At 35.3% G+C, this 23,864-nt stretch overlaps 1 protein-coding gene across 6 annotated transcripts in view; it reads right to left on the bottom strand.

Annotated features, from left to right (window-relative positions):
• Positions 1 to 23,864, bottom strand: part of LOC150094789 (uncharacterized) — a 151,302-nt gene that overhangs the window by 22,867 nt on the left and 104,571 nt on the right. For all 6 annotated transcript variants that reach the window (XM_090411535.1, XM_090411536.1, XM_090411538.1 and 3 more), the window contains one exon: positions 3,144 to 3,231. In XM_090411535.1, the coding sequence (XP_090267661.1) occupies positions 3,144 to 3,231 (88 nt within the window). The remainder of the gene's footprint in view (positions 1 to 3,143; positions 3,232 to 23,864) is intronic.

Here is a 23,864-nt window from a genome sequence, read left to right as displayed (position 1 = left end):
GAGGGGGTACAACTTTGAAAGTTAATCTACAGGCCAGCAACTGAACTGAAGCAAACAATAATGCTTAAGAAGGTTCACAAGTCGGCTTGCACTCAATTTTGCTTTTATTATTCTGCCAGATATGTGTATAAGGAATCCTGGTATAGTAGTACAAGGGTGGTCTGAAAAGTTCTCAGTCTAACAATGAAAAAACGAATTTATAATTTCAAAATTATTTTTATTTTTCAACACAATCTCCCTTAAGGCTAATACATTTATTCCAGCGATGCTCCAGCACCATTATCCCATCCCTGTAGTGGTTCTCAGTAAGATCTGCAAAATACCCCTGCACAGCTGCAATCACCTCTTGATTTGAAGAAAAATGCTGACCAGCGAGAAGAGTTTTAGTTTAGGGAAGAGACAGAACTCAGAAGGAGCCAAATCTGGAAAATAGGATGGATGTTCCAACAATTTATAGTGCAGATCCCTTAATTTTCCTTGCCAAAACACCTTTGTGGGCAGGTATGCATTGTCCTGATGAAAGATAATTTTTTTCTTCTGCAATATATATATATATACACACACACACACACACACACACACTAGGGGACTCTGCCCCCCCCCCCCCCCCCTGAGTTCCAGGCTGATAAGTCGGTTCTCCTTCAATTCTGATGACTCGAGACATGAGACAACAATGTGTTTGTCTCTTGAAGGCAAACACAGTGTTGGCCGTTTCAAAACAATGAAGAGACAAAAAACGTGACACATAAAAACATTTCAAATTTCGGCTTATCTTTTTATATATATAGAATAGATATATATCTTCTTTGGTGAATCAATCCGACGATTGATTAGTTACAGCAGCACATCATAGCATCCTGTCTTTTGACCTCCTTTTTACTTCTTCATAACTCTTAGCACAGGTCAGCATCATTATGTTATTTATATATGAAATTCTTCATCTGCCTTGTGGCCTCTTTCCTTCTACAGTCCCCTCCATTATTTCTGTAATCAGTCCCCCATACCTCAGATGACATCCAATTAGGCTTTTTCTTCTCTTATTGATTCTTACACTGCAAAACCTATAGTACAAAGTGTGACAATTTAATTCCCAGGACGGCCATGTAGTGTTGCCTATGTGGTGATGCGGTTGGAGTCACACGAGTAACCATGTTTGTACATTTTTTAACTAATGTGTGAGTAAACCTCAAGACAATAGAGGATTTTCTAGTTGGCTATTGCAAAAATAATAAAGATCTGCATGTAAACTTTCGCGTAAAAATGTGTGATCGAAATTTGGAGCAGAGTGTTAACATCAAATTTTGTGTGAAAATCAGTACAACTGCTACTGAAATGTTGGAGTTATTGAAAGTGGCATATAGTGTGGATGCTCTGAAAAAGCCAAGTGTCTTTGAGTGGCATAAGAGATTTAAAGGTGGGTGATAAGATGTGAATGATGACCCCAGAAGTAGGCAGCCAAAAACAAAAATGACAGAGTACAAGATTTGATACAGTCTGACAGACGATTAAGTGTGTGATTAATGGCTGATGAATTGCAAATAAATCTAGAAATAGTCAGGATAATTTTAACTGAAGAATTGGGTATGCGAAAGATTTCTGTGAAGTTGGTGCCTCGAATCTTAATGGACGAACAGAAGCAGCAGCTGCTTCAAATTGCAACTGATCTTTCTGCAAATAAGCACATGTTTCTGAGAGTAATTATGGATGATGAAACCTGGTGCTTCCAGTACAATCCCTAAACAAAATGCCAGAGCATGCAGTGGAAAACCCCAAGTTTGCCACGTCCCAAAAAACCACGTATGTCATGTTCGCAGTTTAAGACCATGCTGGTGTGTTTCTTTGATCACAAAGGGGATAGTCCACTATGAATTCATTGCAGATGGACAAACGGTCAACCAACAATGCTATTTAGAGGTGCTGAAAAGATTATGAGATTCTGTTCAGAGAAAAAGACCTGAATTGTGGCCTGACAAGTGGATCATCCATCACGACAATGCACCAAGCCATAGTGCACTCATTGTGAGAGAGTTTCTGGCCAAGAAATAGATTACCGAATTAAGTCATCCTGCTTATTCACCTGACTTAGCTCCCTGTGATTTCTGGCTGTTTCCAAAACTAAAGAGTGCACTAAAAGGACGAAAATTTTCTGACATCGCTGATATCCAGCATAATGTGATAAAGGAACTCAAGAGTATTCCAGAAAAAGAGTTCCAGGCCTGTTTCCAAAAATAGGAACACTGTTTAAACCAGTGTATAAATGCACAAGGGGACTACTTCAAATGCAACAGCAACCATTAATGTATAGTTCCGAATGTAGGTTTTTTACAGGTGCATTCCGGGAATTAAATTATCACACCTCATATATTAGCGCCATGAGTGAGCTAGGGTTCTTAAAGTTTTATTATTATTATTATTTTATTTTATTAATTTTTTTTTGTATTTCATTTATTTTTTCATAATCTGGAAACCCTGCTCTAGAGACTAAATATGTAACTTTTTCAAGCCACTTCAGAATTATAAATGTAGGGCAATTGTCTCAACATTGGGAGATACATACTGGAATTCATTCCCTTATCCTAAAGACATGCAGTGGTTCCCTTACCCTACAGTTAGTTGTAGAGTAGATACATTAAGCACTCCGCCTACAATTCTCTAGTCTGCATAATCATAGAATAATCAACAACTTTGGATATCACCTGCTGTAATAAGTTGAAAAGCAATATAGTCGTATTGCTAAAACTAAGTTATAATAGCAAGCAAGAACATACTTGTATGACCTTACTTATGATAACTTCTATGCTAATCAGCAGTTTTTAGATGTTATTGCTTCAAATATACAAATGAAATTTGGCTGCTTTGAAGTGATTAATGAGTATACTACAATTATCAAACTTCATTACAAAATATCAGGTAAAAAAAAGTAAAGATAAAGACCAAGCAAAATCGTTAATTAGTTATCGAAAGTTATCAAAATCGTTAATTTTTCACATTTTATATGAACATTAGTTCAAATGCACTAGGGAATTTTCTATTGGTTAGAAGGACTAAATTCATAATCAATGCCCTCCATATTGTTTGAACGTTCAGATATTTACCAAACCCCTGATCTACAAGTAATGTGAATTAAGTGAGAATTTACTTACCCAAAGGGATTTCTTCCTTGACCTGGCTTCTTGGAAGAACCTCCAGTGAATGGCATATTTTCTAAATTAGACCTGTTATCTGTTGATTCTTCATGCAAAATTGAAACAAAACTGATAAATAAACATGTTGTAACATTTAGAATGAAAAGAATAAAATGTAACGTATATCTTTACACACAAATAATTTCATCAGTGAATTAATAATGAAATTAATCAACTTACAAAATGCTAACTTCAAAATATGAACTTTCTTTTACTGCCATGCCACTAATACAAGTAACTCTCAACATGTTCATAAAATAATTAGGAAATTCAAACTATTGATCTATTATTTCATTACACATGATGCATGGGTAGAAAGTTTATTGTTCATGAGCTATGACTCTACAAGGTTGAGTTCATTATGGATATATATATATATATATAAAGTGCACTATTGAAGTAGGAAAAGTAGATTTTCAAAAGTTATATATATACAGTGCTTACTAGTTCTTAGTATAAAAATTGCTAGAAATAGTGAAAACCTGCCTAAAGCAAGTTAGATACTTATGCCATACCAAACAGAGTTAAGAATGAAATTTATTGGGGTGGGTAAGGGTCAGAGCTGTATAACTGAGAGGAGACCTCCACATAGCCTTTAAAGGAATGCAGAAAACCGACCAGGGCTTCTGACCTATCCAATCCTCACCTTCTCACCTTCAGTATCCAGGTAGATACCCAACAGGGTGCACGAACGAGGATGGGCTGGCAATTTGGGATTTAGCCGACCAAATTGTATTCTTACTGGCTTAAACCAAAACATAAATGATGGTACAACATGACGGAATTTCATGCCGGCTGGGGCATCGCCAGGTTAAACAAGACCCCGTTGTTTTCGCCAAGGAACCAGGGCAAACAATGAAAGGTCAGCTACTGGAACAAATCTTAAAACACACCCCAACTCAACATCAATAGAGTTAAAGATCGGTACTATCAACATAAGAAGCCTGAATAGCAAAGGAATGGAGTTAGCTGAGGAATTAGAAAAGTAACAGACCGACATAATAGGAGTAACTGAAAATCAAAAAAATACAAAAACTGGTGAGATCTTTCTGAGTAATAAATACAAAATGTTATATTCAGGCAATGACAATCAAGGAAAAGAAGGAGTAGCCATAGTATTCAACACTAAATATGAGGCTAATCTTCTTGAATGGCAGGCAGTCTCAAGCAGAGTGATGTGGACACATATCAGAATGAGGAACTGGACAATGAGCCTTATTTGTGCCTATGATCCCACAGAAGGTTCTACTAAGGTAGAAGTGGAGGAATTTTTTGAGGCTTTAGAGAAAGCAACTGGCAACATCAAAAGGGAAAACTTGGTCCTTGTTTGGAGATCTAAATAGCAGAGTAGAAATGACTGTCAGACATACAAAAATATTTTGGGGAAATTTGGAGAAAAGAGCAAAGCTAATAATAATGGGAAATACTTTAGATTTCTGCTCAGAACATGGAATGGTTATTACTAACACCATCTTCCAACATGAAAATGTGCACAAATTCACATGGAGAGAACAGGCAAGGAATAAGAAAGGTCTCTTTGACTTTGTTATTGTTGATAGTGATGTTTTCTCCCTGGTGCAGGACATCAGAGTGTACAGAGGATTTGAAATTGGAAGTGATAGTGATCATGATTTAGTCTTGAGCAGGATAAAATTGAATTTCATATCAAAAAGAATAACATGTAAGAAAGTTTTAAAGCGAATAAAAGTTGAGCAGCTCTCAGATATGAACTGTAGACCAAAATACACAAAGATTATTGAAGAAAAAATGAAAGAGTTTGAGAACAGGAACCAAACCTTGGAGATTCAGTGGCAAGTCTTGAAGAAAACCCTGATTGATTCAGCCAGAGAGGCATGTGGTGAGGTAGTCTGCAAGGATAAAAAAAATCAGAACTCCCTGGTGGACACAGGAAGTTAAAGAGGTAGTGAAGGAAAAGAAGAAAGCATATCAAAAGTTCCTGACAAATAAGTCAGCTTTTGCTCTTAGAGAATACAGAGACAAATGTAAGAAAGCAAAACACTGTGTAAAACTAGCTAAAAAGTCATGGGAGGACTTTGGCAAAAATATAGATAATAAATATCAAGAAGTTGGTAAGATATTCTGGAGGCTGTTGAAGAAGCTTAGATATGGAGGAAAGAGTGGTGTAAAAGGAGTTAGAAATGATAAAGGTGATATGAAAACGGGAGAAAAAGATATTCTTGAAGTATGGAGTGATTACTTTGAAAAATTGCTAAAAAAAACAAGCAGTGATAGCACAGTGGTAAAAAAACACTCAACAGGCATACAGTCAGGAATACATATCCATACTTGAAGTAGAAAAAGTCATCAAAGGTTTGAAATGTGGAAAGGCACCAGGAGTAGATGATATTCGGCCAGAAATGCTGAAGTATGGTGGTATAAGTCTTACAATGGCTGCACTGCATAGTTCAGAAATCCTGGATAGAGGGACGAATTCCCGATGATTGGAGTAGAGCTCTAATAGTACCCATATGCAAGTATATGGCAAGATCTATGCAAGTATACTTGAGAAACAGTTGAGAAGGATTGTGGAAGGGAAGCTTGGTGAAGAACAAGTTGGATTCAGGCCAAATAGAGGCTGTCAGGATCAGATCTTCACTTTAACAAATAGTTGAGAAAGCATAAGAATATAACAAAGATCTGTATTTAAGTTCTATCAATCTGGAAAAGGCATATGACAAGGTGCCAAGAGAGAAGCTATCCAATATGCTACAGTTATATGGTGTCAATGGGGAATTATATCAAGCAATACTTAGTCTTTATTTGAGTTGTAAGTCAGCAGTTAGTTCTTCCGAGTATCATTTACAAGAAGTACAGGAAGATGGTTGAATGTTAAATCTGGTGAGACAAGGATGTACATTATCTCCTCTGTTATTCATTATCTATATGGAACATATTATGAAGGAAAGTGGTATTAAACATGATATCAGAATTGGAGATGTTAATATCAGCTCTTTGCTTTATGCAGACAATGTTAATCTGCTACAAGTCTGCAAGATTCCCTGTCTAAATTGAATAACTGTTGTAATAGATATGGTATGAAGGTCAGCATTAAAAAGACAAAGACAATGAAAATAGGTAGAATTGTTGAAAATGTCAACTGTGTTGTGAATGGGGAACCTGTGGAACAAGTAAAACATTTCAGCTACTTAGGCACAATTTTTACTGAAGATGGCAAATTAAATATGGAAATAGACAACAGAATCAACAAAGCTGGTATGGTAGGAAGTCAACTGAATAAATTCATATGGAATAAGAGAGAAATTAGTCGGAACACTAAATTAGCTGTATACAAGGCAGTGTCCTAACTAATTTTAACTTATGGATCTGAGAGCTGGGTCAGAAGTAAAACACTTGACCAAAGACTAGAGATTGCAGATATGCGAGTCCTGAGAAAGATTAGAGGCGTGAACAGATGGCATCAATGGCAATATTATATTAAAAACGAGGAGATTAGGAAAGAACTTGACATTGTCGGCATTCAGGAATGCGTTAGCAGAGCTAATCTCAGGTGGTATGGTCACTTAAACAGAATGGGCGAGGAAAGATTAGCAAAACAAGTGTTGTCTGCTAGGTTGGCAGGAAAATGACCCAGAGGAAGACCAAGATATAACTGGATTGATACGGTACAAAGTGCCTTAGATGATAGAAATATAAGATCTGATAATGTTGGTGTCTTGACAAGTAACAGACTGATTTGGAGGAAAATTGTAGATAGGAAGTCAGTAATGATGTAAATTTTTCATGTAGTATTATCATATCCTGTACACCCCTTGAGGGTACATGTCAGGAATTTGATGATGATGACATTAAAAGACCGTCGTGTTTTTTACATAAAATGACTTATTCTGATTGTCATGAGAGAGGAAATTAAAGAATGGACACTTTAACCATCGGTTTAACATAATCAACAAATAGAAGTTTGAATGTAAAACAAGGAAAAAAAAAATTAAGACTAGCATTCCATAAACATAATTATAGACAACTTCTAAAAAGATATCTGACAAGATATATCAAGTGAGCTCTTGACTAATGCATGTGTGACATGTGACCTGACATGACCATGTAATGTAATCTGCATTACCTTGTAACAAGTTGTTACTACTTTTCAGTGCTATTCAACAAGTGCATGCCAAATTTGAAGGATTGAATTCAATTAATAATAATAATAAAACCTAACATACTTTTTTGAAAATAGCAAAAAATTCCAAACTATGTTTATTTCTTCTTGACCAAATCTGGAATATAGTTAGTTCTTTCTTTGCTGAAGATCCTCCTGAAAAATTCAACCTAATCAGATTAAAATGAAAGGAGGAAGCTGTGAGGAAAAACAGCATAACAATTGCTGTTTGTGTGAAGGAATTACGGAATGAATGTATGTTCCCATGAAAATTTCAGTCCAAATTTTCTAATACTGCTTAACTCCAATGGATTAAAAGAGACGAGGTGAGAGGGTGCATCCTATGCATATACAAGTTGCACTGATCAACTAATTTTGATAAGTTTGAATATGTTTCTTTCAAGGTTAAAGGTTTCCTGATTATTTCTGGTTTAGTTGTGCAAAAGTTAAGGGTAGGGATGGAAAGAATGAAGAAGAGAACAAAATGCAACATGCACCACTAGTAACATTATTTTTGAGGGACAAATATAGTAGGCAATATGTAGCAGAGGGTACATGGGATCAAGTATCGTGGATTTGATTATCTCATCGGAGGACATTATTGTAAATGAGGCATTAAATCTCCCTCCAGTTGGTCTAAGTGACCATCCATACTAGGACTTCTGTGAGAAAAGGATATGTGGAACTATAAGACTAGTGATTATGATAAGCTCAGGAGACAGTTTGCAGTTATATCATGGAAAGAAGATCAATGCTGCTTGAACTTGTTCAGGAACTGTCTGGCAGTAGCAATGTCCGAATGCATTCCAAAGGTGAGGTCAAAGAAGGTGAGTACGAAATGGATGAATGAAGAGGTGAAGCATCAATATGGAAGATGAAGAAATTATGGAGGTAGCATAACATGAGTAGTCAGTTGCATGAGGAGTACAAAGAGCACAGCAAGCAAGAGCGGTAACCTACTTGGTATGGGTAACAAAAGGGCAGTATGAGCAACAGTAACTTACCTGGTATGGGTAACAAAATGTATGAGCAACAGTTAGCTAATGAGACTAAAAGAATTCCTAGAGAGGTTTTTTTTATTTTATTTTATTTTATTTTTTTTTTATACATGGCCAATAAAAGAAAGAATGATACTGGTTGGAGAAAATGGTAGAATGAGTAATTCATAAAGATACTGAATAAACTTGATGTCGATAATGCTGTAGGATTTGAGGGCATATCAGCATGTGTCTTGAAGGAATGTTCCAATTAGTTAACATTTTTAACTTACTTCCTTAACATGAATGTAGATTGTCCATGCTCTAAAGGAATGGAAAGAGAGCAAAATTGTTCCACTTCATAAAGGGGAGTGATAAGACGTTAGGTGTTAGAAGCTAAGAGAATTCAGAACTGGGTTGAAAACAGCACTCTCTTTGATGGACAGCATGTATTTACTCAAGGAAGACTGTGTTTTAGCAATCCACTTACTATAACAAGGTGACAGATGCACTGTACAAAGGAGTGCATACACAGTGGTACATTTTGATTTTACTTAAGCATTTGATACACTGCCACATAACAAGCTGGTGATTAAACTAGAATAGATTGGATTGAATAGTAGATTAGTACACTGGGTTGGAGATTAGCTCTGATAGGCATCAGCAATTTGTGTATGGGGGAGCCACATCCCAGAGGAGGAAAATCACTAGTGGTGTGTGTTCCAAGGGTCTGTTTTTGAGCCATCACTCTTTAATTGTATGTAAATGATACTGGGAAGGACTTGAATGGTGATAGACAGTTGTTTTCAAATGATGCAAAGTTGTGAAGAACTATGATGAATAGAACAGATATTGTAACCTTGCAAGTGGACTTGAATAGCCTTTGTGAATAGGTGAATGAATGGGACTACTAGTTCAATGTACCCAAGTGTAAGGTTTAAAGTTTAGAAAGCACATATGGGCTTGAAGGGTATAAGACTGGTGAGAATATCTTAAAGGAGAAAAAAGAAATGAGAGATCTGGGGGTGTTGGTGGATAAGGACCTGAAATTTCAGGGACATTGTGCTAAAATTATGAGGACATCAGAATGCATTATGGCAATCATGCAGAGAACACTGACATAGGAGCAAGGATGATTCCATTATATAAGGTTATGATCAGACTGCACATGGATTACTGTGCACAGATTTGGTCACTGGGTTTTAAAAAAAGAATGAAGATATGTTTGAAAGGGTTCAAAGACAACTGATTAAGGTGGTTTCTGGTCTTGGAATATTGAGTATGATGACAGATTGAGGGAATGCAAATTGCGGAGTCTGGTGGATAGAAGGGGGGGGACCAAGACGTATAGTTGGTAAGAGATTAACAATTTTTCAGAGAATGAGTGGAGACAAGACAGGAACAAGAGGACATCACTGGAAGATGTATAAGGAGGGTCAGAGCAAAAGGGTGAGGAGGTTTTTTGCATGGAGAGTTGTAGATGGTTGGAATGCATTGCCTGGAAGATGTAGCGATACACATCGCTCTATGGTAACATGGAGAACCTCTCGGGATGAGTCATTTGACTCCATGGAGGTCTAATAATAATTACTGTTAGCTAGCAATGCCAAAATTAATTCATAAAGTTTTCATAGATATGTAAAAAGCTCCAAGTATAAGAAACAAAATTAATTAGAACAGCTCCTCAGAAATAATTCTATTAGTATTTTGCAACTTTATATATAGACACTGGTCAGTTAAAATAAAGAACACTGCTTTAGAGGCAAGTTTTGCCTTTCAAGTATTTCTACTTAGCTGCGATCCCTTACACATAGTAGTTATAGATACTAGATGATATAAACATAATTAACTGCCCTGTCATAGCTTTAAGTGAGTCTCTATGAAGGCAAATTACTTAGCCATTATATTTAAATGTGCCTGACAGACTGAAGGGAAGATTAGATTTTCGTTTGATATACAAGGATATTAACTATGATATGATTTTTTCTGATTTCAAACCCTCCATATAAGACCTGGCTGATTAAAATCTGCAAATGTACATGAACCCTACTTAGTGAGATGGTAAGAGAAAATCAGCTGACAAAGTAATTGACAGGAAGTAGTGTTTTGGGGAATCTAAGAGTAAAGTGGTGCAACAAGGTACAGCATTAGTGTTCTTGTTGTTTAATACACTGATAAATGATTTAAATGCAACTATTCAACACAAAATTTTTCTCAGTGCTGATGACATGAAGCTAGTAGAGCAGTAAATTGTTTGGATAACTTTTGTTCTTTACAGGACACCAGACGATTTGGAAGGGAAGTGGGGCTTAAAATTAAATGTGACCAAATGCAAACTTCTGTGATTTATTAAGCTAGTGTGTTATAAAAGATGAACAAGAGAGAAAGAGTTAATGAATACAATTTGTGTATTTATTTATATGTATGGGTTCTCCGCACCCCTATCCCTTAGGACTGGTTGAGCCATCCTAGTGAGGGATTAGGAATGTATTTTGATGACTGTAGATTGTGTGTGTGTTTATGGGCTGGTTTGCCTGTTTTGAGGGATGAAAAACCCGAGTTTCCAGGTGGGGAAACCCCCCCCCTCTACCTCTGTATGAGACCGACTAATTCACCTTTAGTTGAAAGAGATCAGATAAAGGTTCCTCACATCATGGATAGGAATTGAATCCAGGTCTTTCCGACCAAAGGGCTTCATCTATACAGACTAAACTACGGAGAATCTAATTTGTGTATAATAAGAGATTAATTTCGGAAATCATATTAGTAAGATAACTAGTAGGCTCAGAATGTAGTTTTACTTAAAAGAAGCATCACTTGATGGGGGGGGGGGGTTTGAGAAGATAAACTAAGACTAGATTACAGCTTATATTTTGCTCACAGAAATGTTTAAAAAAAAAATTTTTTTTTTTTTAACATTTCTGTGAGCCTTTTAAATATTTCTGTAGACATCATGAAATGATGTCTACAGAAATATTTACAGAAATATTTACAGATATCACATTTGATATCTATAGACACTGTATGGTCACTCCGGTACCTCACTGGGTTTTCGAGAAGTCTTCAGCTAGAATAAGTGGTAGGGTTGCAGATTCCCTTTTCACATAATTTGTAGGACAATCACAAACATCCATGCCCATAGTGCAATTCGAATCAACAGCCTCTTGGCTGGAGAGCGGACACACTAGCCACTCGGCCAACCAGGCAGGCAAATGTTTAATAGATTACAGATGGGAACTGCATGCATTACTGGTTTGAGCAGTTCTTTTTATTTTTTATTATTATTTTATTATTTTTTATTCCACAATAATTGGTTTATATGCCCAGAAGAGGGAAGAAAACAAGATAATATTGATTTTTATAATCAGCTACAAAACATATATAATAAAATAAATAAAAATGATTACGTAATTTTAGCAGGAGACTTAAATGCAAGAATTGGAAACACGAAAATTAATAATAATATAGGAATACATGGAGAACATACTCTAAACAGGAATAGTAAAAAATTGATTGACTTTGTAGTTTATAATAACCTAAAAATAATGAATTCCTTCTATAAACATAAAGACATACATAAATATACTTGGGCAGCAAGAGGATGGAAATCAATATTAGATTACTTCATACTAAATGAAAAGACATCAAAATATTCACTAGATGTTCACAGAGGATATGAAATAAGCAGTGACCACTTCCTTCTTAAAATAAAATTAAGATTACCACCTAAATGGCTACAAGATGACACAAATGTATAATGGCTATATGAACAAAGAATTAACCAATATCTACATAAAATAAAACAAAATGAAGAAATAGAATGGCTTAATATAAAAACGATACTAAATGCAGCAGCAAATGAAAGCTTAGGAAAGACCAAAAAATTCAATAAAAGGAAAAAACTGAAGATCTGGAATGATACAATGAAAGAAATAATCAAAAAGAAAAAAGAAGCCTATCACAAATGGTTAAGCAGTAAAAGATTAGAAGATGAAATAGAATATAAACGAATAAGAGCCATAGCTAAAAGAGAAGTCAGAAAAAGACAGAGAATCATGGAACAAATTTGTTTCTAATTTAGAAAATGATTTATATAAAATAAGACCCAATGTACATAAAATTTTGAAACACTTAAATGCAGATACCAAAGAAAACATAAAATTACACACTGAATTGAAATTAGAAGAATTTCTAAATTACTACACAGAATTGTGGACAGACAAATATTTTAAAAAAGACAACTGGCAAACAATTAATGAAAATGAAAAGGAAATAACTAAAGAAGAATTAGAAATCAGCCTGAAAGAAACAAGAAATGGAAAATCACCTGGAGAAGATAAACTAGGTTCAGAACTATATAAATATACAGGAACTAGATTCAAAGAAAGACTTATTATTTTTAAATAAAATTTATTCAACTAGTATCCCCCCCCCCCCCCAATAGAATGGAAAAAAGCAATTGTGATTCCTATCTTTAAAAAAGGTAATAGAGATGACCGTAAAAACCATAGAGGTATCAGTATACTAAATTCTTGTTACAAAATATATAGCAGAATCTTAAATTAAATAGCAAACTAATGAAATATTCCAAAAACTTTATTTTAGAAGTACAGAATGGATTTAGAAAAGGACATTCATGTATAGACCTGGCCTTTTGCCTAAAATTAATAATAGAGAAAAGAAGAGAATACAATTTAGAAACACATATTGCTATTGACTTTGAAAAAGCATTTGACAAGGCTAAAAAAGAAACATATTATTTAACATATTAAAAGAAAGACAAATACCAAATAATATCCTAAAAGCTATCACGAGTATATATGAAAATAATCAAATACAAATGAGATTAAATCGCGCTATCACATACGAGAGAGATAAACCAAGGGATCCGACAGGGATGTTCCCTCTCAGCAACACTTTTTAATATCTACTTAAATGAAATAATAATAAAATGGAATAAAAATTTACATCAAGGAATTAAACTTTCTCCTACAGTAAACTTAAACACTCTCCTCTTTGCCGATGACCAAATAATTACAAATTCTGAAGATAAACTACAGAAAGCTATTTTAGATCTAAATGAGATATCCAAAGATTATGGTATGATAATATCAACAGAAAAATCAAAAACTATGGCCTTTAAAGGACAAGATCCAGCAAGAACTAAAATAGTAATAGATAACAAGATCTTAGAACAAGTGAATTCATTTAACTACCTAGGATGTACGATCACATATGAAAATGAAAAAGATATAAACGTAAAAATTGCAAAATATTTAAAAATAACAGGTGTAATTAACTCTATATTTAAACCAAACCTAGTTCAAAAACAAACCAGACTAAAAGTATACAATACATTAGCCCTACCAGTCTTAATGTATGGAAGTGAAATCTGGACAATAAAACAAAAAGACAAACAAAGACTAACAACAGCAGAAATGAAGTTTATGAGAAAAACTGCAAAGTATACCCTATTTGATCACAAAAGAAATGAAGAAATCATGAAAGAATTAAACCAAGAACCAGTAATAGAAAAAATTAAAAAATATAAACATAAATGGATGGAACATGTTCAAAGAATGAAAACAGAAAGATTACTAAAACAAGTGAATGATATAATCACGTAATCACAAGAAAGATATTTATTTAACCAAATATTTCGGTCTGGAAATAGCAGACCATCGTCAGTGGTAGTATATTTCCAGACCGAAATATTTGGTTAAATAAATATCTTTCTTGTGATTACATCATTCAGTCTTATGTCGCAAGTATCCTTGAAACAACAAATACTAAAACAAGTCTTAAAGTACAAGCCATTAGGAAAAAGAAAACCAGGACGTCCTCTTAACGATGACTTCTAAGGCCGGAACAGGCCATGCTAGGCCTAAATCCTTGATATGCATGATGATGATTTTTTATTATGTGAATCCCATTCAGAAATGTTTAACAGATAATATTGGAAGAAAGAGAGAGAGAGAGAGAGAATTCCTGGAGGGCACGGAGATCTAGACTGTATCATACTAGTGATAGTCCGAAAAATTACTTGGTTAACTAAAGTTTAATTAATCAAACAGAAAACAAAGGAATTCTGCATTTAAAAGTTATTTAAGAGAATACATGGCAGGGTCTATTGCACTTAACTCAACTAGACTCTAATAGAGGACATAAAAAATGAAACAACGGTAAAACAACTATAAGTTGAGTAACTTAGGAATGAAAATATGTGGAATGACCTTCAGCAATGATTTGTGTGCTGCAAGAAAGAATTAAAATAGCAATTATGGCTGGAGATTAGGGTAATTCAAAACTGATAAATAATCATATAATTTAGCAGTGTTATGTTGGTACTGTGTGACCACAGAAGCGAGAGCCGTCACTGTCAGATTGCCAAGAAGAGTCAACTCATGTTGAAGGGAAGAAAGGAATAAGGCAATGTATGAATTCGTCACAAACACACGAAATCACATGCTTCATATGTAAAATTTTCCAACTGTTGTACAAGCAAAATAGTTACCACTTTAAAAGGAAAAGCTAATTTTCCAACGTATAATAATAAACATTCATCCCACGAAATGCACCGATTACACTAATATCAGAATGGATGCCTTCTTCTGCCATGTGCAGAAGTGTCAAGGGGGTCTCGCATCTATGGTCACACAGTGATATGCACAAAAATATTAAAAATAAATAAATAGAGGAGAATATGTCAGACTAGACATGGAGTGGAACTACATGCATTACTGGTTTGAGCGTGAATCCCATCCAAGAACTGATATGTGGGATATTTTTGATTTATGAGGCCAGTATATTATGTTTATGTTTGTTAAATTGTACATGTCCTTCTAGCCAGTTTGCTTGTGTTGACAGATGGAAAAAAAACCTTGTAAATTATATATTTAATTTAATTCTTTATCCAAGTGTAAGCAAACAAACTTTATCTTCAGGACTGGGGCAACTCGTGGTGGTGGACAAACTTCACATCACTTGCCTTACTATCCTATGATGCAAAGCACATCTCCTTGCAAACACTTCCAACATCTTTCTCTAATCCAGAGTAATTTAATAATAAAGTGTGACACCTTTGGCAACTCGCTTAGGTAAATATGACTTCTGCATTACTTCAACCTTGGTATCACCTCTGGGTCTGGCTCCCACTGAAGAGACCTCAATAAAGGTTGAAACTGGTCTGGGTGTAGTGACCCCTCCCATAATGCATAACATTATACATGTCCGCAAGATGTACTTTGCATTATGGGATACGAAGGCAAGTGATGTGAAGTTTGTCCACCTTTGCCACGAATTGCCCCAGTCCTGAAGATATTTCAGGCGCAAACTTTGTTTGCTTACATTTGGATAAAGGATTAAACTAAAAATATATATATAATTTATAGTCTAACCGAGTGGGGAAAAAATTCCAAAATGTAATTCCATATGAGACTGGCTAACTCGCCTTCAGCTGAAGAGCATTACCAAGAAAAGTGGTAAACTAGTAATACACTGGCACATGGGGGACAAAAGCTAAATAATCTCACTTTAGAGATCAAACATGAAATGTTTTTAAGGCACTTCAGGGCCTCTATAATGTATAAGAGTGGAGAATTACCAATGCCACTTCTGATGAACAATGACCATGAAAGCAGCAGTAGAATCACCTCATTCTTTCATACATGAATGAATGAATGTATGAAAGAATGAGGTGAGTCTGCAAGATAGGTCATTTATCATCCTAATTATTCCCTTCTGTACTGATTCAATAATTTTTAGGAAGCTCTTTGTACAGCATGGGGATTTTCAGACCCTAAAGAAACAATGAGTGAAAGAAAAGCATCTTTTCTTTTCTTGGATGTTGAGAAGACAATACATGTTTCCTGTGCCATAACAGAAAATTAGTTTTCTCAAAGAATATAGATTTGAGAAGCATGTTGTAGAAGTAGATTTTCCACATGATAAAGTGAAATGCAATATACCACAACAACATAACTGTGTACTGAATTTGCAATTAGGTGGAGAAGGTCACTGACATGCAAGGGGAGGATAGGTAAAAGAACTAAGTCCTTTAGCCCCCCCCCCCCCCAATATTAGTTTGAAAGATGGAGAAGAGCAATCCAACTACCATAACAAATATGTAACCAGAGATACAGAAAGCTGGCAACTGTTACCACAAAAAAGCAAACCATAAAGAAGTAGAGAGTTTTTCCATTTAATTATAAAGTAAATAATACCAGACAATTATATTCCCGTTTCCAAGCATAAGCAAATTTCATTTGCTTATGCTTGGAGGATCTTGGTAGCTTAGACATCTTCACTGAGGTAAGTAATTTTTTAATGCAGAAATAATCGATTGTCATACTAAGATAATCCATGTCAAGTCAACAGCCTCTATAGAAAAAGCCTAGTCATGAAGAGCCTTCAACACAAAACTGTTTGCTTATGCTTGGGTAAAAGATTAAAACAAGAATATAATTTCTTGTCTAGTATAATGTACATAAAATGGAAGTTTACTTTGTGCCAAACTCAAACACCTTAGGAATATCAAGAAAAACTTGATATCCTCTAAGTTGGGAATTCCCTGATCAAGAGCAGCAGACTCCATACTAATAATCATTTATTAGTTGGAAGATTTCCAAGTTTTTTTTATAAATTCCACCCATGAAAGGTGTGAACCAAAAGTACGTTTTTATTGGTATCGTGGATGGGTTCTGTTGGTTGGAGAGTAAATATAATATTCATTTGGCTCTTACCAGACTTAGTTGTAACAGCTAACTGAACACGATGCTAATTTGATGGTAGAGATTTGTTTTATATGGTCTAATTTCCAAGCTACAAGATAAGCACCAATGGAATACAAAAAAGTGGGGGCAATTAAAAAAAAATTTCAGAACATTCAGAATGACACCAGAGCCCTTTACTCTTCTCTCTGGCAAAATGTTAGAAAGCTGATCTGCAGAAAAATTGACTTTTATGTGAATCCTTAAAGTAGAAGCAAGTCAATGCCACTGGCAAGAAAGAAACCAGTAAAGCAAAACTACTATCTGGACATGATACAATGTGCATTTCTTTGCATCATACCAAAAATAACGAAATTTAATTTAGTTGACAAATTTCAGTAAAAATCCAATTTCATTAAATTCCATCTAACCAGACCAGAATAATTACAATCACTTTGAATTGTTTTGCCAAAATGTCAATAAAAATAGTAATCAAAGTTGAGTGAAAATATTTTTAACATATGTCCTAAATACCAAATTGCATTAAATTCCATTCAGCAAGAGAGGAATTATTAAAAACCTTTCACAATTATCTGCATAATTGTGAAAGGTTTACACATGCAAATAATCTGATTAAAATAAAAATTGAGATGGACACAAACAAAATGCAGTGAATAAGTTGCTATTCATTTGGTAGCACTTATTAAATTAATTCTGATACAATTTATTCCTAACTAAACTAACTGGCTATGCATTTGGTAACACATATCAGATTAATTTTCTTAGTGTATATCTGAATAATGGTACATACACAAGTTATTTTTAAGGAAACTGTCAACCTTCAAAAATCTCAATGTTTTAAAGTAATCAAATCACTTGAAAAATTTTGGTAAACGTTTTCCAAATTTCTACCAAGGAAGAATCCCATTTGGCTGCATGGAATTATATGCAATTTGGTGTTTAGCACATAACAATTTGAGTGAGTGAGTGAGAGGTAGAGAGCATCCTTGTATAATGATAAAATTCATAATCCAATTGAATTTGAACTGATTTTAAGTGCTGCAGTATTATATTGTTCTGATTTTGTCAATAAAATGTTTTTCAGTTGAAACTTGACATGTACTCAACAAATTTCAATTAAGATCACAACCACAAAATTTCATAAATTTCTTTCAACAACAGCAAATGATTTTACACACATACAAATAGAGTCTGGTTATTAACCAGTATCTATTTGTTTGTTTGGCCTAATAGTTAAGGGATGCAGCTACTTTTTGGGACAAATATGAAGGAGAAAAAAAAAATCAGGACACAATGCTGTTTAAATGGGACAGCCAGGAACCTCAACCACATGTAGCATTACATAAAAATTACATAATCAATGCATGACTCATTCAATCAGTTGAATGAACCTGTAGCTATATACAGTAGTTGATTGTTTTACAGTGGTTTCTGGTACATGTGTATGTGACTGTTAGAGTAACATGTAGAGATCCTGTTACTTGTTGATATTTTGTTTTTATAATTTTAAAACTTATAAAAACAAAAACAAAGATTTGACACTTCCCAGCAAAAGTGATTGACTTAAATTAAAAATCAGTTGCTTAAAACCAGTTTTCACCAACTAGTTAACTTGAATGCTAAAAATACACAATCTCATGCCTGAAACAGCAGCAAGAAAAACTTGAATGGACACTATGCAAAAGAAAACATGAAGCTTCAAAATAAGTATGGAGGTAAGGATCCAGATGTCGAATAGGCCCTCACAGATTCTTGGATGCAACTGGACAAAGTGTGTATATAAGTGGTTTAATACTGTAAAGCAAGTCTAAGAGTTAGTCAGCTTGGTCATAGCGAGTTCAAAGCAAAAGGAATGTTGCGAACGGTGGAAAGTACAGTTTGGCATTAAATTCATAAAAGTACATAAAAAAGTATGAAGGTAAGGATCCAGATGTCAAATAGACCCTAACTGATTCTTGGATGGAAAAAGGTAGAAGTGGAGGAATTTTTTTGAGGCTTTAGAGAAAGCTACTGACACAATGAAAAAGGAAAAGTTGATGTTGTTGGGGATCTAAATAGTAGAGTAAGAAATGATTGTCAGATATACAAAAATATTTTGGGAAAATTTGAAGAAAAGAGCAAAGCTAATAATAATGGCAAATACCTGTTGGATTTCAGCTCAGGACATGGACTGGTTATTACTAACACCAGGATCCGACATAAAAAATGTGCACAAATTCACATGGAGAGAAGAGGAAAAGGATAAGAAAAGTCTCATTGATATGTTACTGTTGAAAGTAATGTTTTCTCCTGGTGTAGGATACCAGGTGTGATCACCATTTAGTCTTGAGCAGGATAAAATTGAATTTCATATTGAAAAGAAGAACATGTAAGAAAGTTTAAAAGCGAATAAAAGTTGAGCAGCTCTCAGATGTGAACTATCGACTAACATACACAAAGATTATCCAAGAAAAAATGAAAGCGTTTGAGAACAGGAACCAAATTGAAGATTCAGTGGTAAGCCCAGAAGAAAACACTGATTGATTCAAACAGAGAACCATGTGGTGAGGTTCTCTGCAAGGATAGAAAAACTAGAACTCAATGGTGAATGCAAGAAGTTAAAGAGGCAGTGAAGGAAAAGAAGAAAGCATATCAAAAGTTCCTGGCAAATAAGTCAGCTTGCGCTCTTAGAAAATACAGAGACAAATGTACGAAAGTCAAACACTGTGTAAAAGAGGCTAAACAAAAGACATGGGAGGACTTTGGTAAGAACATAGAAAATATATATCAAGAAGGTGGTAAGATATTCTGGAGATTGTTGAAGAAGCTCACAAATGGAGGAAAGAGTGCTGTAAAAAGAATTAAGAGTTGATAAATATGAAATCAAAACAGGAGAAAAAGATATCCTTGATGTATGGAGTAATTACTTCGAAAAATTGCTAAATGAAAACAAGTGATGACAGCACAGTGGTAAAAAACACTGAACAGGTATGCAGTCAGGAATACGTATCCATGCTTCAAGTAGAAAAAGCCTTCAAAAGCCTGAAATGTGGAAAGGCAGCAGGAGTAGATGATATTCAAGCAGAAATGCTCAAGTAGTGGCTGCAATGCATAGTTCAGGTGGCTTGGACAGAGGGACGAATTCCCGATGATTGGAGTAGAGCTCTCATTGTACCCAATATATAAAAAGGGAAATAAAACTGAATGTGAGAATTAAAGAGGTATTTCCCTACTAAGTGTGCCTGGTAAGATTTATGCAAGTATACTTGAGAAACAGTTGAGAAGAATTGTGGAAGAGAAGCTTGGTGAAGAACAAGCTGGATTCAGGCCAAATAGAGGTAGTCAGGATCAGATTTTCACTTTACGACAGATTGTTATATTCCCATGATTTCTCAACTAAGATCTGTATTTAAGTTTTGTAGATCTGGAAAAGGCATATGCCAAGGTGCCAAGAGAGAGAAGTTATTCAAAACACTTTGCAGACTTGTAGTGGATTAATTTAGAATTATAACATCATCTGCATAAATCAAAGAGCTGACATTAACATCTTCAATTTTGATATCAGGTTTAATACCACTTTCCTTCATAATGTGATCCATATAATGAATAACAGAGGGGATAATGTACATCCTTGTCTCACACCATATTTAACATCAAACCATCTTCCTGTACGTCCTTCAATTCTAACTGCTGACTTACAACTCGTATTAAGACTTAAGTATTGCTTGATATAATGCCCCATTGACACCATATAACTGTAGCGTACTGAATAGTTTCTTGGCACCTTGTCATATGCCTTTTCCAGATCTACAAAACTTAAACACAGATCTGTTGTATATTCCCATAATTTCTCAATAATTTGTCATAAAGTGAAGATCTGATCCTGACAGCCTCTATTTGGTCTGAATCCAGCTTGTTCTTCACCAAGCTTTACTTCCACAATTCTTCTCAACCGTTTCTCAAGTATATTTGCATAGATCTTGCCAGGAACACTCAGTAGGGAAATACCTCTGTAATTCTCACATTCAGTTTTATTTCTCTTTTTATATATGGGGTACTGTGAGAGCTCTACTCCAATCACTGGGAATTCATCCCTCTGTCTGGGCCTTCTAAACTATGCAGTGCAACTACTGTAAGACTTTTATGCCTCTATACTTCAGCATTTCTGGTTGAATATCATCTACTCTGCCTTTCCACATTTTAAGCCTTTGGATAGCTTTTTCTTTTTCAAGTATGGAAATGTATTCCTCACTGTATGCCTGTTGAGTGTTTTTTACCACTGTGCTATCATTGCTTGTTTCATTTAGGAATTTTTTAAAGTAATTACTCCATACTTCAAGGATCTTTTTCTCCAATTTTCACCTTGGATGTCGCCTTTCCTTCTTTTTTTGCAGATTTTCCCAATTAAGTAGGGTTGCTGTTTGTGGTGAGTCTCCTACCACATCTTCCTGTCTTGGGCAGTAGCCACATCCAAGTTCTTCATCCTCAAGTCCTCCTCTTCTTTGGCCATCCATGCTTCCTCTTCCCCTGCACATCCATCTGTATGACTTTCTTCCCACATACTCTTCCTCCCTCCTCATTACATGACCAAACCATCTCAACCTTGCCTCCTGTATCTTTGCTCCTAAGATCATAACTTTCACCGTTTCCCTTACATAATCATTTCTCAGATGATCCTTTCTGGTCACACCGCACATCCACCTAAGCATTCTCATCTCCGCTACCTCCATCCTGCTGATGTTATTTTTCCTCAGGGCCACAGTTTCCAAAGCATACTTCATAGTTGGTCTCAACTACTGTCCTGTAAATTTTGTCTTTTAGATTGATCGACACCCTCTTATCACATAGCACTCCAGCCATCTCTCTCCAGTTCCTCCATCTTGCTTGTATCCTGCATCCCACTTCCTTCTCAGTGTCACCATCCTCTTTCATTGTTGAACCTAAGTATCTAAAGTCACTGACCTTCTTGATGGCATTTCCTTACAGCTCCAGATCTGTCTCCTGGCTGCCATCCACTTTGCAACACATATATTGGATCTCACTTCTGCTCAGTCTCATACCTCTCTCTATTCCAGTACTTTCCACCAACATTTCAGTTTGGCTGCCACTTCTTTTGATTCTGCACACAGCACGATGTCATCTGCATACAACATAGTCCAGGGTGTGTCTTCTCTCACTTCCTCTGTCACTACCTTTTCATGTCACCTTTATCATCTCTAATTCCGTTTACAACACTCTTTCCTCCATTTCTGAGCTTCTTTCTGAAAACTTTCTCATGTTCTTCTTTTCAAAATGAAATTCAATTTTATCCTGCTCAAGACTAAATAATGATCACTATCACTTCCAATTTCAAATCCTCTGTACACTCTGATGTCCTGCACCAGGGAGAAAACATCACTATCAACAATAACAAAGTCAAAGAGACTTTTCTTATTCCTTGCCTGTTCTCTCCATGTGAATTTGCGCACATTTTTATGTTGGAACATGGTGTTAGTAATAACCAGTCCATGTTCTGAGCAGAAATCTAAAGTATTTCCCATTATTATTAGCTTTGCTCTTTTCTCCAAATTTTCCCAAAATATTTTTGTATGTCTGACAATCATTTCTACTCTGCTATTTAGATCTCCAAACAAGGACCAAGTTTTCCCTTTTCATGTTGCCAGTTGCTTTCTCTAAAGCCTCAAAAAATTCCTCCACTTCTACCTTAGTAGAACCTTCTGTGGGACCATAGGCACAAATAAGTCTCATTGTCCAGTTCCCCATTCTGATATTTGCCCACATCACTCTGCTTGAGACTGGCTGCCATTCAAGAAGATTAGGCTTGTATTTAGTGTTGAATACTATGGCCTCTCCTTCTTTTCCTTGATTGTCATTACCTGAATATAACATTTTGTATTTATTGCTCAGAAAGATTTGACCAGTTTTTGTATTTTTTTGATTTTCAGTCACATCTATTATATCGATCTGTTACTTTTCTAATTCCTCAGCTAACTCCATTTCTTTGCCATTCAGGCTTCTTAAGTTGATAGTACCGATCTTTAACTCTGGTGATGTTGAGTTGGGGTGTGTTTTAAGATTTGTTCCAGTAACTGACTTTTCGTTGTTTGCCCTGGTTCCCTGGCGAAAATAACGGGGGCCCTTGTATAACTAGGCAATGCCCCAGCCGGCATGAAATTCCGTCATGTTGTACCATCATTTATGTTTTGGTTTATGCCAATAAGAATACAATTTGGTCGGCTAAATCCCAAATTGCCAGCCCATCCTCATTCGTTCAGTATCCAAGTAGATACATAACAGGGTACACCACAAGAAGGTGAGGATTGGACATTAAGGCTATGTGGAAGTCTCCTCCTAGTTATACAGCTTTGACCCTTAATGGTAAATTATGACGGTAAATTAAATATAGAAATAGACAAAAGAATCAGCAAAGCTGGTATCTTGGGAATTCAATTGAATAAATTCATATGGAATAAAAGAGAAATTAGTCAGAACACTAAATTAGCTGTATAAAAAAGCAGTGTTTAAACCAATTTTAACTTATGGATCTGAAAGCTGGGTTAGAAATAAAACACCGGACCAAAGACTAGAGGTCACAGATATGAGAGTCCTGGGAAAGATTAGGGGCATGAACACATGCCATTGATGGCAATATTGTATTAAAAATGACGATATTAGGATAGAACTTGTCATTGTCAGCATCCCAGAATGCATTAGCAGAGCTAATCTCAAGTGGTATGCTCACTTAAACAGAATAGGAGAGGAATTAGCAAAACAAGTGTTCTCTGCCAGGTTGGCAGAAAAAAGACCCCGAGGAAGACCCACATACAGTTGGACTGAAACAGGAAAAAGTACCTTA

This window comes from Typopeltis vanoorti, chromosome 21, assembly GCF_054136105.1.
Source record: "Typopeltis vanoorti isolate ZY-2024b chromosome 21, IOZ_Tvanoo_1.0, whole genome shotgun sequence".
Lineage (NCBI taxonomy): Eukaryota > Metazoa > Arthropoda > Arachnida > Uropygi > Thelyphonidae > Typopeltis > Typopeltis vanoorti.
This window is presented reverse-complemented; position numbering and strand designations above follow the sequence as displayed.